The sequence below is a fragment of the Plecotus auritus genome, assembly GCF_963455305.1.
Source record: "Plecotus auritus genome assembly, chromosome: 4".
Lineage (NCBI taxonomy): Eukaryota > Metazoa > Chordata > Mammalia > Chiroptera > Vespertilionidae > Plecotus > Plecotus auritus.
The window spans coordinates 128,530,895-128,545,467 of record NC_137775.1 but is presented as its reverse complement, the minus strand read 5'-3'; the positions used below and the strand labels follow the sequence as shown (position 1 = coordinate 128,545,467).

Sequence of the window (14,573 nt, the reverse complement as noted above, 5' to 3'; positions counted from 1 at the left end):
TTTTCTTCTTTATTATTACCCATGCAATACTTTTACAATTCAAAGCCAGAGGGAAGTATTTGTGAGTTCCAATTCTTTACATGCAGCATTAAACAATTTCCTTTAATTTCTAATGGACTTTTGGTCAGGAAATTTTTTTAAAAAGCTCACTCTAACATTCCAATGACCAGTTGTTATATTTAAGGTAGAAAAAGAGCTCTATAACTTCCCCATATCCTTATAAAAACAAAGTTTAATATTAAGTATCTAGGTACATTAAGTAAAGTACTGAAGAATAAAATTTAGCAATGTAAACATTAGCAAAGGTACCTCAAGCTTAAATCTTGTTAATAAAACAGAATTTATTCTTGCCATCCAGACAATGTGAAGATTCAGACCCTTTCTCCTGTAGATTCTACAGAAAATATACTAATTATTCACAGTAATGCCAAAGAAACAGAACTAGCTTCTGTTATTAATTTATCTCTCAAGTATAACTTGTGAAAAGCAACAATAAGTAAACATATGATAAAGGAATAGTCTAATTTATATCTACACAGACTTTCATGTATTTATATTCTATATAAAACATATTATATAATAAACAGATAAACATACGTGTGTATACACACTAGTATGTGCCTCTGTGCGTGTGTGTGGTGGTGGTAGTGGTGGTGTTGGTGGTGGTGATGGTGATGAAATGGAGAATTCTGGAATCAGAATACTCAGGATCAAATTCTATCTGTCACGTACGGTTGAGTGACCTTAGATGAGTTATATAACCCATTTAAAAGTTTCTCCATCATTTCTTCTTTTATAAAAAAGTGACAGTAACAGTTCTTCCTCCATTGGCTTATTGTGAGAATAACATACAAGATCTAGCACACAAAAATTGTTCAATAAATGGTAGCTTTTATCATCATTAAAGGTTAACTTCTTTCAAACTATAAATATTTATCATCTAACACTATCAGAAACCAAAAGGACAGATATACTTTTCTACATTTTTTTAGTAGCTTAACACCTGCTAGGTCTTTTTAAAAAGCAAACATGACTCAAGAGACATACATGAAAATGTTTAATTACATGATTTTACAATTAATTAGCAAAGGTAATGACATAAAACTAATTCTATTTAAAGTTGTATTCTGAAACATCAAATTATAAACATATTATTAATAAACTATATCATCACATTCACAGTTAAAGTTATCAACAAGTCAGGCATATGTCAATAATCTAGAACTGATGTAATTTGTAGTGGTTAGGCCTTAAGTTACTTGATGTTAAGTTAATCACCTTCACAGAAACTTTTTCCATTATTTTAACAGTTGCAAAATTTCCTTGTCCTATATTTTAAAAATTTAGCATCAATATCTATTTTCACTTTGTGTCTTCCTTTGAAAGAAGAAACCAAAATTAGGAGGATAACAGGGCACCTACAAAAGTCATGACCTTCAGTGTTTACACTTTTATGTTACTAACTTTCCAAAGACAAAGGCACATCTCTAAAGCTTAGGTAATATAATACTAACAATAGCTGACAAAGTTAAATAAAAGTTTCCCGTGAATTATTTTTATACCTGTGTTTTCTTATGAGGTACTTGCAATGCCTCAGTAAGTAATCTTTTGAAGGCCTACACAACTTCAGTGACCAGAAGTCATCTAATCTCATTTTTGGGGAGCAAGATTTTCCTGGATTCCCACCAAATAAATAATGGACCTGTAATAAACAAAACAAACCAGACTTTTAAAAAGACGTGCATACTTAAGAAACTATGTTAAGTGACAGTAAAACTTCTTCATTTTGCTAATACTGTGTAATAGGTACCTTTCTTAGCCTTACTCATATTAAAAAAAAAAAAATCAAAATATTATTGCTTCTCTTAATTTTTCTCAAGTTTCCACTTTACTTTTTAAATTACTGTGACTACTTCCTAAATTACATTTTATATTAAAATAAGTTCTATTACCATGATTACACTGACAATGGACACATCAAACAAAAGCAATGATAGTGTAAAAATGAATAAAGAAAACTTCAACCAAAACTGAAGTTGGGATAGACTATAGAAGTCAATTACCTATCACTGGAAGTCAAATACCCCCATATTGGAAGACATCAACTACAAACCCCAACAGAAAGAGAGGCCCTTTCGTTCCCAAACAGAAAGCGCAACTGCTTTAACACCTAAGCAGGAAGATTTTCTTTTTGTCCAGCAAGAAGCCCAGCCAACTGAAACTCCACAGCTCACCTAGTGAGAAGCCAGCGTCACCTAAACTCTTTACTTTCCTCCATGAACTTTCATTTCTCTCTTATTGATGACTTACTTGCCTCACCCTCTTTTCTATAAAAGACTTCCATCTTAAAAAGTTTTTTTTTTAGCCCTAACCAGTTTGGCTCAGTGAATAGAGCATTGGCCTGTGGACTCAAGGGTCCCAGGTTCCATTCCGGTCAAGGGCATGTACCTTGTTTGCAGGCACATTCCCAGTAGTGGGTGTGCAGGAGGCAGCTGATGGATGTTTCTCTCTCATCGATGTTTCTCTCGCTCTCCCTCTCCCTTCCTCTCTGTAAAAAATCAATAAAATATATTTTAAAAAATGTTTTTTTTAATTGATTTTAGAGATAGGAAGGGTGGGGGGGAGGGGAGAGAGAGAGAGAGAGAGAGAGAGAGAGAGAGAGAGAGAGAGAGAGAGAGAGAGAGAGAAAGAGAGAGAGGTGAGAAACATCAATCAGTTGCCTTCCTAACATGCCCTATGTCCTGACCAGGGATTGAACCTGCCACCTTTTGGTGAGCTAGACCAGTGGTCGGCAAACTGCGGCTCGCGAGCCACATATGCTCGCAAGCCGCGGTTTGCCACTCTGTTGACTAATGAGTTTGCCTACCAATGAGCTAGACGATGCTCCAACCAACTGTGCCACACTGACCAGGACAACACTTAATCCCTCAGAGAATTTCTCTGCTTGCTAGATAAGATGCTGCTGAATTCATAAATGGCTTAATACCCAATGTGACCTTCAAATTTGCTCAGTTATATTTTGTTTATTAACAATAGCAAGAAGCTAATCCAATGTATACTTTGAGGGCAATGAATAATGGGGATTATCAAGTTAATCAAGTGTTGATTATAATAAATTATATCTTTAAAAAGGACAGATGACAACCTGGCCGGTGTGCTTTAGTTGGTTGAACATCATCCCAAGCATCAAGAGATCGCTGGTTGGATTCGAGGTTAGGGCACATGCCCTGGTTTCAGGCTCAATCCTCAGTAGGGGGTGTACAGGAGACAGTCAATCAATGTTACTCTCTCCCTCTCTCTCTTCTCTCTCTAAAATTAATAAAAAGACATATTTTAAAAAACTATTAAAAAAAGATGTCAAATCACTGAAGGTCAATAGTAATTAGAAACTTTTAAAAAATTTTAGCATCTTAATTTAGCTTTAGCCTTAAGGTCAAATATTAAATGGCACATATAATTTGTGAAATAACTTTTAAAATATTCCATTACTCAATTAGTACCAAAAAATAAATGTAAAAGGAATGCAATAATGTTCACTATTATATTATTTAGTTTTAGTGATATTCTGTACTTGCACAAAGTGTTAAAGGCATTTTCTGAAATTTTAAAAACATTTATATTCAAGCCCTGGCCAGTGTGTTCAGTGGTTAGTATTGAACTTTGCACTGCAGGGTCTTGGGTTCGATTTCTGGTCAAGGGCACATACCTGGGTTGCAGGTTTGATCCCCAGCCCATCGGGGTACATGCGGGAAGCAACCAATCGATGTGTCTCTCTCACAGTGATGTTTCTCTCTCTGTCTCCCTCCCTCCCTCCTTCCTCCCCTACAACTCCCTCCCTTCCTCTCTTTCTAAAAATCCATGGAAAAAATATCCTCAGGTGAGGATTCATCAAAAAAATAAATTTATATTGAATAGTGTAATAGAATCGCAATATTATTTCTATCCTAAGGATGGAAATTCATTTACCCTTTAATTTGGGAGACACTAAGAGAAAGGGCTTTTATCCACTCCCATGGTATCTTTAACATGAAGGTCTCAAATGATATAAAATTTAAATATTCATCTGTGATCTAAATGGAAATTATATAGGTTATGTCAGTAGCTTACTATATAATCTGAGCCCAATCACTAAACTACATGTAAAGCTTAAGGGAGAAATAGTTAAAGAAAACATTCTGAACACTAACTGACACTTAAACTTCAGAATGCCATACTATTTCACAAAGCAGATGGAAAAGATATGTCACTCATAGATAGGAAAAATAAAGATAAAAAGATTTCTTAAACAATGAAATCTAAAATCAGGAAGTTATATATACCTTTTCATATCATGAGACATGGAACCCAAATGCTGAAAACTATACAATAGGCCATGCTATGTATCTGATCTATGAATTAAGAAGTAGCCACTGACCATTTTCCAAAGAGGAAAGTTCAAGGAGTTACCATCTATGCAAAAATGTTTATTCTCTTAAGGAATTTTAGGGGAAAATAACATTGAACGCCTGCTACATACTCTATTAAATGTCTGGTATGTATTATAATTTTTTATTCAAATCCACTTAAAAATAATAAAAAACATATTTTTTGGATTCTTTCAGACTGCAGGTCATGGAAAATTTACAGGTCAATGTAGTTAGGATACCTTGTGTAACTCATCATATACAAGCTGATGGGCAAATCTTGGACAGGGTTCTTCTTCTTGAAGACTTTTACTTGGATTATCCTTTGCAGCTTGATCATTTTTATAGACACAAGACCTGCAAGACATTGCTTTTAAGGCATGCTATCCTAGAAAATTAGCAGTATACATAATCCTAAAGAGGTAATATGCAAGCTCAAGATGGCTGCCTATGACCAGGCTGGCAGGGGGGTTAGTGAGGGACAACCAAACGACTGAGCAAGCAGGCTGTGTGGGGTGAACAGGCTGGGAGGGAGGTTAGTGAGGGAAGTGAGGGATGACCAAACAACTGACAGCAGGCTGCGTGGGGCGACAAGGCCGGCAGGGGGGCAGTTGGGGGCGACCAGGCCAGCAGGGGGCCAGTTGGGGTGACCAGGCCAGAGGGGGTGGAGCAGTTAGGGGAACCAGGCTGGAGGGGGGGTGCAGTTGGGGGCAACCAGGCCAGCAAGGGGGGCAGTTGGGGGTGACCAGACCAGCAGAGGGGGGTAGTTGGGGGTGATCAGGCCAGCAGGGAGGCCAGTAAGGGGTGACCAGGCTGGCGGGGGGGGGGGGGGCAGTTAGGAGCAACCAGGCCGGAAGGGAGGGGGCAGTTGGGGGTGACCTGGCCAGCAGGGGGGGAAGTTAGGGGCAATCAGGCTGGCGGGGGGGGGGGGGCAGTTAGGGGCAACCAGGCAGGCAGATAGGTGAGCGATTAAGAGCCAGCAGTTCAGGATTGTGAGAGTGATGTCCGACTGCCGGTTTAGGCCTGATCCAGGATCAGGCCTAAACTGGCAGTCGGACATCCCACAAGGGGTCCCGGATTGGAGAGGGTGCAGGCTGGGTTGAGGGGACAACCCCCCATGCACAAATTTCGTGCACCGGGCCTCTAGTCCTATATAATAAAAGGCTAATATGCAAATCGACCAAACTGCGGAACAACTGGTCACTATGATGCACACTGACCACCCGGGGGCAGATGTTCAATGCAGGAACTGCCCCTTGTTGGTCAGTGCGCTCCCACAGCGGGAGTGCTACTCAGCCAGAAGCCCTGAGCCGGGCTCACAACTGGAGAGCACAGCAGCAATGGCGGAAGCCTCTCCCACCTCTGTGCAGTGCTAAGGATGTCTGACTGCGAGCTTAGCCCCACTCCCCGGCTTAGGGCCTGAGCCCTCTGTCGGACATCCCCCGAGGGCTCCCAGATTGCGAGAGGGCACAGGCTGGGCTGAGGGACCCCCTCCCCCGAGTGCACAAATTTCATGCACCAGGCCTCTAGTGTTAATACAATTGTAGACAGCAAATTAATTGCATGTCTAATTACCCACAAAACAATTATAAATTTGTTTACATCAAATCTTAAAGTTCTGGTCATTCCCATAAAATAATCTGATTTGTGAGAACTGAGATCTTAAGTTCTTTTAATGTCCATCAAAACCTCACTTAAGAACAACCTACCTCATGTTTTGAAACACAAACATTTATGAAGGTTCAAAACAAAGGCTGAAAGAGCTAAAAACCCATTTACCTATTCACAATAAAACTACAGTACACTTTCATTGTTACTGTAAATAAATGTCGTATTTAGAAAATAATAAATTCTTCAGTTGTTGAGCACTACCCTCCATTACGGAATGGAAGAAGTTCTCTTAAGTGCCCTGTTTTAACATCACAAATTAACACAAGTCCTCCAGTTCCCTCTTCTTCTGAATATACAACCTCAAGAAATGTTAAATTGGAACTGCAGTACAGACAAGAGCTCCTTACCAACTATTCCTCACTATGTCATAAATCCAGAATGAATTTCTGACATTCTCTTCCCTCTTTTCCTTGTCCTTGCTGAGTCCAGATAAGACATGTATTTCATTCAGTTCTGGATCAATGGTTGCTCTCTGTGTGAATCCTGTCATTGGAACTATAAAATGAAAGAAAACAATAAGAGGACAATGTTCACATAGACAGTGTTTCATTAGGTAAAAGATTAGTGCTATTCTGTTAAAGATTAATACATCCTTACCCTACTCTGTAGGGTAAGACCACAACTTATTTTTTAACACACTACATAACTTTTATATTAAACAATAAACAGCCCTGGCCAGTGGCTCACTTGGTTGTAGCATAGTTTGGACCAAAAGGTTGCATTTTGATTCCAGGTCAGGGCACACATCCAGGATGGGGGTTCTATCCCATGGGGCATGGTTAGAGCAGGTACCAGAGGCAACCAATTGATGTTTCTCTCTCTCTACCTTCCTCTCTCTTTAAAATAAAAAAACACATTCTCAGGTTAAAAAAAAAAAGGTAAAATAAATAAATGTAAACAAACAAATAATGGTTTATTGTTTTCTCTCCACTCTAGAATATAGGCTGTACAAGGGCCAAGGTTATTTGGTTCATGATTTTGTTCCTAATGGCTGCCATACAATAGTTATCAACTATTTGTTGACAGAATAAATAAATGATAACTACCAGAATGGAGCTAAAAAAGAGATAGAAGGAAGAATGCAATGTAATCATTTTGACTGAGAAAAAGGGCAATACTTGAACTGATTTATTATCTGGGTCAGCTCTAATTTAATAATAGAGATAAAATATTCAAATCTTGATCTGGAAAAACAAAATTTGACAAAAACTGAAACAGATTTGTTTAATATGGTCAGAAGCATTTAAAATATTTGTCATGATATAATATGAAATGACATAATTTCCAAGAAAAAAAAATGTTGGTGTATAATATGCCCCAAATATATTTTCCAGAGTAGATCGAACTCCCTAGAGTTAATGTTTTATTTTTTTTTTTTGAAATCCATTAAATGAATGATGGTCATTCTGCATTACCCAGAAATTTGTAAAACATTGATATGGCAAATGTAAATTGTTCTCATCCATGTTATTTGGAAACTAGTAGCCCTGCGCACGAATCCATATGCCAGTAGCTCACCAGTAGCTCTCCGCCCACTGCCCCACCCTCCTGTAGCTCTCCCTCCCCCCTCATAGCTTGCTGCCCTGCCCCTCCTATAGTTCTCCACTGCCCGCTTGTAGCCAGTAGCTCGCTGCCACCCTCCTGTAGCTCTCTGCCCGCTGCCCTGCACTCCTGTAGCTCCCTCTGTCCCCCCGCCCCTCCTCATACCTTGCCGCCCTGCCCCCTCCTGTAGCTCTCCGCTGCCCGCTTGTAGCTCACTGCCCCACTATCCTGCTGACCCGTGATCCAGTCGTTACGCAGTCGGTCATTACACAGTCAGTTGTTATGCTTCACGGCGTAACGACCATTTGCATATTACATCTTTATTATATAGGATATTAGTTGAAATATAATTTTATATTAAACATAATTGCCATGTATCTAAAACAATGTATTGTTTCAACACTACATTTCTTTCTTTTTTTGTTTTGTTAATCCTCACCAAAGGACATTTTCCATTGATTTTCAGAGAGTGAAAGGGGAGGGCAGGGAGAGAGAGAAAGAAAGAGAGGAAGAGAGAGAGAAACATCAATGTAAGAGAGAAACATATATTGGTTGCCTCCCTCACATGCTCGGAGAGGGACCCAGGATTGAACCTGCAACCCAGGTATATGCCCTTGACCAGAATAAAACCCATGACCCTCTGGTGCCCAGGCCGACGGTTTAACTACTGAGCCACGCCAGCCAGGGCAACACTACATTTCTTATAGATAAACAATTATCATATGCTCAGAAAGCTAAACAAACATCAAACTAAAGAAAAATATCTCAAATCAATTCAGAATAGGAGATGCTAGCCATACTATATTTATTTTTTTCCAATTTACCTTAAATTCATGTGTCCTCTTAAACTGCTATTCAATAAATTTGAGATATTTTAGAGAACATCCAAATGTATTCCACAGTAAGTGTATTTAAAGATTATACACACAAAACAATAATTTGTATGCATCCATACACAAGTATATTTATGTATATTTATATTCATTCAAACACAGACCCAATCTTAACAAAAACCTAGACCCTCGTGCCATACTCCTTAGTGTTTATGTAAACTCTGATATTTTCTTAATAAGTCTTGGTAAACTTTCAAAGGGCCAAGATTTTGACCTCTATTCCTAAAATAACCTTGGAAAAAAGATAAAACTGTAAAAATATGTAATCACTTTATAAAAATATACATATTTTTATTGATTTCAGAGAGGGAGGGAGGGAGGGAGGGAGAGAGAGAGAGAGAGAGAGAGAGAGAGAGAGAGAGAGAGAGAGAGAGAGAGACATCAATGATGAGAGAGAATCACTGACTGGCTGCCTCCTGCACCCCCTCTACTGGGGATGAGCCTGCAACCGGGCATGTGCCCTCACCAAGAATAGAACTGTGATCTCCTGATTCAATCACTGAGACACACCGGCCAGGTGAAAATGAAATAATTTTTTATTAGTGGTGGAAGTGGAGGACATAACTGCCTAAATTTATTGCACTTAAATTTCTTTCTCCCATTTTGTCTTAATACTGAGCCTTAAAATTAAGAAATCTATAATATAGATTGGCAAACTATGGCTTGATCTGATCAGGGTCAAATAAGGCCTCATCAATTCATTTACATTGTATCTCTGGCTATTTTCACCCTATAGTAGCAAGGCTTAGTAGCTGCAACAGAACACTTATGGCTGGTAAAACTCAAAATATAGGTAGGGTGTCCCCCAAAATGTATATACACTTTAACAGCTGATAACTCACTTAATTTTCACTCCTTTTCAGGTTTAACTGATTTGAAATAATGGGTAAAGCCAGACTAAGCTCTGAACAAAGAAAATTTATCCTAAAAAATTCACTAGACTTTTCTTTTATGGGGATACATAAAAGATAAAGTTTATAGTACAAAACTGCAAGAGTCAACAAACGGGGGGCACACAAATACCAAAGGAAATGATTCTTGATGTTTGTGATTCCATTGCTTTGTGTTATCAACAGTGCCTGGACCAGGACGGTCATCAGTTCTAAAACAGGTATTGACAAAAAAATTGAGTCATTTCTATAGATTCTTTTAAAATTTGAAAATGAACTGTATGTTAGTAAGTACTGACTTTATAATCATTCAAAGTGTGTACACATTTTTGGGGGGACACGCCATACTTACATCTGGTTTATTATAGAAATAGTTTATTGACCTTTGTTCTATAATCTTTTAAAATGCAAATATCAGAGATTATGTGTTAGAAACTAATGCAACAAACTGCTTACTTTAAATAAGGACCCACTGAGGAAATGGAAATTTTTGAGCGAAATGGAAATCAGTGGAGAAAGATATTTTGAATTCCCTAAGTGGGGGTGGAGTCATCAAAGAGAGGGGATTAAAATAGTACTGAGCTGGGGAAGAAATATAAGAACATAGAAGAATGTAAGAACAAGTTGTACATGCTTCCGTTTTTTTCCATATGGTCACATTTTGCCTAAAAGCACCTTAGTATCAGAAGAGAAAAATGACAAGGGTCGTTTAAGCAGTGGGCAGGTTTACAATACTCAGGTAGGTAAGACTACCATGTTTATAGAGATATATTTCACATACCATAAAATTCACCCATTTAAAGTGTACCGCTTGGTATTTTTTAGTATACCCACTGGAAAACCATCATCACAATCTAATTTTAGAATATTTTAATTACTCCAAAAGGAAACCCTATATACATTAACGGTCACTCCCCATTCCCCATTCCCAACTCCTCATGGAATAGGCTGCATCATTTGACATGTCCGACAATTTAAAAAGGTTTTAATTTCTCCACATCGTCAACATTTGCTATTGTCCATCGTTTTTACTACATCTTAGTGGATATAGAGTGATATCCTATTGTGGTTTTGATTTGCATTTGAATGATTAATGATGTTAGGTATCTCTTCATGTGGTTATCAGCCATTTGTATATCTTCTTTGGAGAAATGTCTATTTAAATCCTTTGCCTATTTTAGAAGTGTGTTATTTGTTTCTTTATTATTGAACTAGGGGCCCAGTGCGCGTATTCTTGCACCAGTAGGGTCCCTCAGCATGGCCTGCGGGGATTGGGCCCAAGCCAGCAGTCCAACACCGCCTGCCACTCCCGCTCATCCTGGCCCCAGCCCAGCTATGCCTGCTACAGGGTCATTAGTACCGATCGATCAGGAGAGGATCGTGCCACCACAGCGGAGCTCAGCAGCCACTCGCCTGCCGTGAGCCCTGGTCTGGTGCCCTTTAGTCAGCTGAGCGGTGCTCCCACTGTGGGAGCGCACTAACCACCAGGGGGCAGCTCCTGCATTGAGTGTCTACCCCCATGGTGGTCAGTGCAGGTCATAGTGACCAGGTGACTGGTCGCTTAGGCTTTTATATATATACTAGAGGCCCGGTGCACAAAATTCATGCATGGGAGGGGGGTCTCCTCAGCCCAGCCTGCACTCTCTCTAATCTGGGACTCCTCGGGGGCTGTCCGACTGCCAGTTTAGGCCCAATCCCCAGGATCGGGCCTAAACCAGCAGTCAGACATCCCTCTCAAAATCCTGGACCGCTGGCTCCTAATTGCTCACCTGCCTGCCTACCTAGTTGCCCCTAACTGCCCCCCCCCCATGCCAGCCTGATCGCCCCTCACTGCCTCTGCATGCCGGCCTGATCACCCCTAACTGCCCCCCCCTACTGGCCAGGTCGCCCCCAACTGCCCCCTCCCTGCTGGCCTGGTTGCTCCTAACTGCCCCCCCTGCCAGCCTGGTCACCCCTTACTGCCTCCCCTGCTGGCCTGGTCGCCCCCAACTGCCCACCCCCACCAGCCTAGTTGCCCCTCACTGCCCCCCCTGCCAGCCTAATTGCCCCCAACTGTCCCTCTGCTGGCCTGGTCGCCCCCAACTGCCCCCCTACCAGCCTGGTTGCCCCATGCAGCCTGCTTGTTCAGTCGTTTGGTCATCCCTCACTAACCCCCCTGCCGGCCTGGTCGCCCCATGCAGCCTGCTTGTTCAGTCATTTGGTCATCCCTCACTAACCTCCCTGCTGGCCTGGTTGCCCCACACAGCCTGCTTGTTCAGTCATTTGGTCGTCCCTCACTAACCCCCCTGGCGGCCTGGTCATAGGCAGCCATCTTGTGAGGGCATGATGATCAGTTTGCATATTACCTCTTTATTATATAGGATAGATTTTAAGAGTTCTTTATATACTCTGGATGCAAGTCCCTTATCAGATTTATAATTAGCAGAATTACCCCTCCCCCATTCTAGAGGTTGTCTTTACACTTTCTTGATGGTATCCTTTGAAGCACAAAAGTTTCTCATTTTTATAAAGTCCAATTTATCTCTTCTACTGTTGTCACTGTGCTGTAGTATTGATTTTGTGCTAGCCAGTTAGATGACATAATAACTCATAATAATATGTATGCTAAGCACCTAAATCAAGACACTGTTTTTCAAAGCAAAAAATGAAAAATTGCAGTCAAATGAGGATATTAAACCACTGGTTTCAATACTAGTTTCATATTATCAAGTTATTTCACCTCAATAAATCTTTAATCTTTACAAATTCTTTGAGGAGCTATTTCAATAAAACAAACCAAAAAATGGAATCCAAGAAAAAATGACATGGGATATAAGAAACAGTGGTAGTGATATATGACACAGGAAAAGAAAGCATGAAAGAAAATAAAGATCCATTAGATTTTGAGCCTTGTATAATATATTTTGGAATGAAAAAAGTTTTTTTTTTTTAAATTTTTTTTTAATATATTTTATTGATATTTCACAGAGAGGAAGGGAGAGGGATAGAGAGCTAGAAACATCGATGAGAGAGAAACATCGATCAGCTGCCTCCTGCACACTCCCCACTGGGGATGTGCCCGCAACCAAGGTACATGCCCTTGACCGGAATCGAACCTGGGACCTTTCAGTCCGCAGGCCGACGCTCTATTCACGGAGCTAAACCGGTTTTGGCTGAAAAAAGTTTTAATAATAGAGAGTATTTTCTTCCCTGTAAGTCCAATCACAATTCCAGAATTTATATGGTGCCCCATTTCCCCTCCCTCACTGTTTTTATTGCTTAGAATTTTGGTCCTAGTGTTATTCTTCAGGCAACAAATTTTCTCAAGATAATTTCATCACCATTTATCACTTATTTCCTGCACAAAGTCAAGAACCCACACATTCACCCAGGGCTAGGTGGCTCAGATGGAGCTTGTGCTATACACCAAAAAGGTTTTGGGTTCAATTCCCAGTCAGGGCACATTGCTAGTCATGGGTTTGATCGCCATTGGGGGTGTGTATGGGAGGCAACCTATTGATGTTTCCACAAAGATGTTCGTTTTTCTCTCTCCCTCTCTCTCGCTCAAAGAAAAAACACAATAAAAATGTCCTTATGTAAGGATTAAAAAAAAAAAAAAAGAACCCACACATTCCAGACCATGACAGGGCACACCCACCTCAGTCCCAGTCCCTTTCCGATGACAGTCGTCCACATCTATTTTTATCAATTCTTAGCTCCCATAGGGATTGTGCACTGTCATAATGCATAATGTTCTTTGGATTCTGGGACTAGTGGGATGGATTACTCCTGCTAGTTTCTACAGTGAAGGAATAAGAACTGACTCAAGTTAATTTAGGGGAGAGAAAGTCTTCTATCTCATTTAAAGAGTTTCTGAAGGCCAGTTGCCTTTCCTTATTTTTCCAGAGTTGGTTTTAGGGAAGAGAATGAAGAGCCTGTGTTAGTTTGCTATTTTGGCAGAAATACTTTTTATTTTGTAGCTCTTTATGTTGTTTGAATTCTACTAAAAATAAATGTTTTATTGATTTTTAGAGAAAGAGAAAGGGAGAGGGATAGATAGAAACATGGATGAGAGAGAAACATCATCTATTGACTGCCTCCTGCACACTCCTAAGTGCCATCAGTAGATGAGTGAATAAAAAAAAAGCTGTGGTACATTTACGCAATAGAATACTACACACTGTAAAAAAAGAAGGAATTGTTATCCTTTTCAACAGCATGGATGGACCTGAAGAGCATTATGCTAAGTGAAATATTCCAGTCAGAGAGAGACAAGTACCATATGATCTCACTTGTATGTGGAATCTAATGAACAAAATAAACTGATGACCAAAATAGAACCAGAGGCATGGAAGCATGCAACAGACTGACAGAGATCAGAGGGGAGGGAGGAGGGATGTAGCCTGGATAAAAGAAGGTGAGGAGAGTAGCCAAACAACATACACTAGTATATAGGAAAGATAAAAAACACAGAAGAAAAAAAGGAAAAACACAGGAAAAAATCCTATATAATAAAAGCTTAATATGCAAATTGACTGACTGGCAGAACAACCAGTGGAACGACTGGTCGCTATGACATGCACTGACCACCAGGGAGCAGACACTCAACGCAGGACTGCCCCCAGCCTGCAGGCCCCAGGACAGCCAAGGGGGGTGCCAGGGGGGGCCCTCCTGATCGCCCCACAGGGGGAGCCAACCAATGGCAGCGGCAGGGGTTGGGGCTGGCGAGTGGGCAGCACCAGGCCAGCCAAGGTGGGTGCCAGTGGGAGCCCCATCGCCCCACAAATCGGCCCTGATCGCTGACCAGGCCTCGGGACCCTACCCATGCGTGAATTTCGTGCACCGTGCCTCTAGTAAATATCCTATATAATAAAAGGCTAATATGCAAATCGACCAGACAGCGGAATGAACAGTCACTATGATGCGCATTGAACACAAGGGGGCAAACACTCAAGGGCAGGAGCTGCCCCATGGTGGTCAGTGCGCTCCCACAGGGGGAGCGCCACTCAGCCAGGAGCTGCTAAGGAAGTGGGCCTAAGCCATCAGTCAAACATCCCTGGAGGGCTCCCGTACTGCGAGAGGGCGCAGGCCGGGCTGAGGGACCCCCCTGAGTGCATGAATCTCATGCACTAGGCCTCTAGTATAAAACTACTAAAAACTAGTTGAACAAAAATAGTGTTATCAAAAACTAAAAA

At 40.7% G+C, this 14,573-nt stretch overlaps 1 protein-coding gene across 4 annotated transcripts in view; it reads right to left on the bottom strand.

Annotated features, from left to right (window-relative positions):
* MKLN1 (muskelin 1) overlaps positions 1–14,573 on the bottom strand; it is a 223,900-nt gene that overhangs the window by 27,132 nt on the left and 182,195 nt on the right. For 3 of the 4 annotated variants that reach the window (XM_080663161.1, XM_080663160.1, XM_080663162.1), the window contains 3 exons: positions 6,422–6,569; positions 4,646–4,760; positions 1,563–1,702 (listed from right to left, as the gene is read on the bottom strand). In XM_080663161.1, coding sequence (XP_080519287.1) covers positions 1,563–1,702; positions 4,646–4,760; positions 6,422–6,569 — 403 coding nt within the window. Of the gene's footprint in view, positions 1–1,562; positions 1,703–3,151; positions 3,310–4,645; positions 4,761–6,421; positions 6,570–14,573 lie in introns of those variants that run through there. The other variant, XM_080663163.1, reaches the window with a different exon arrangement.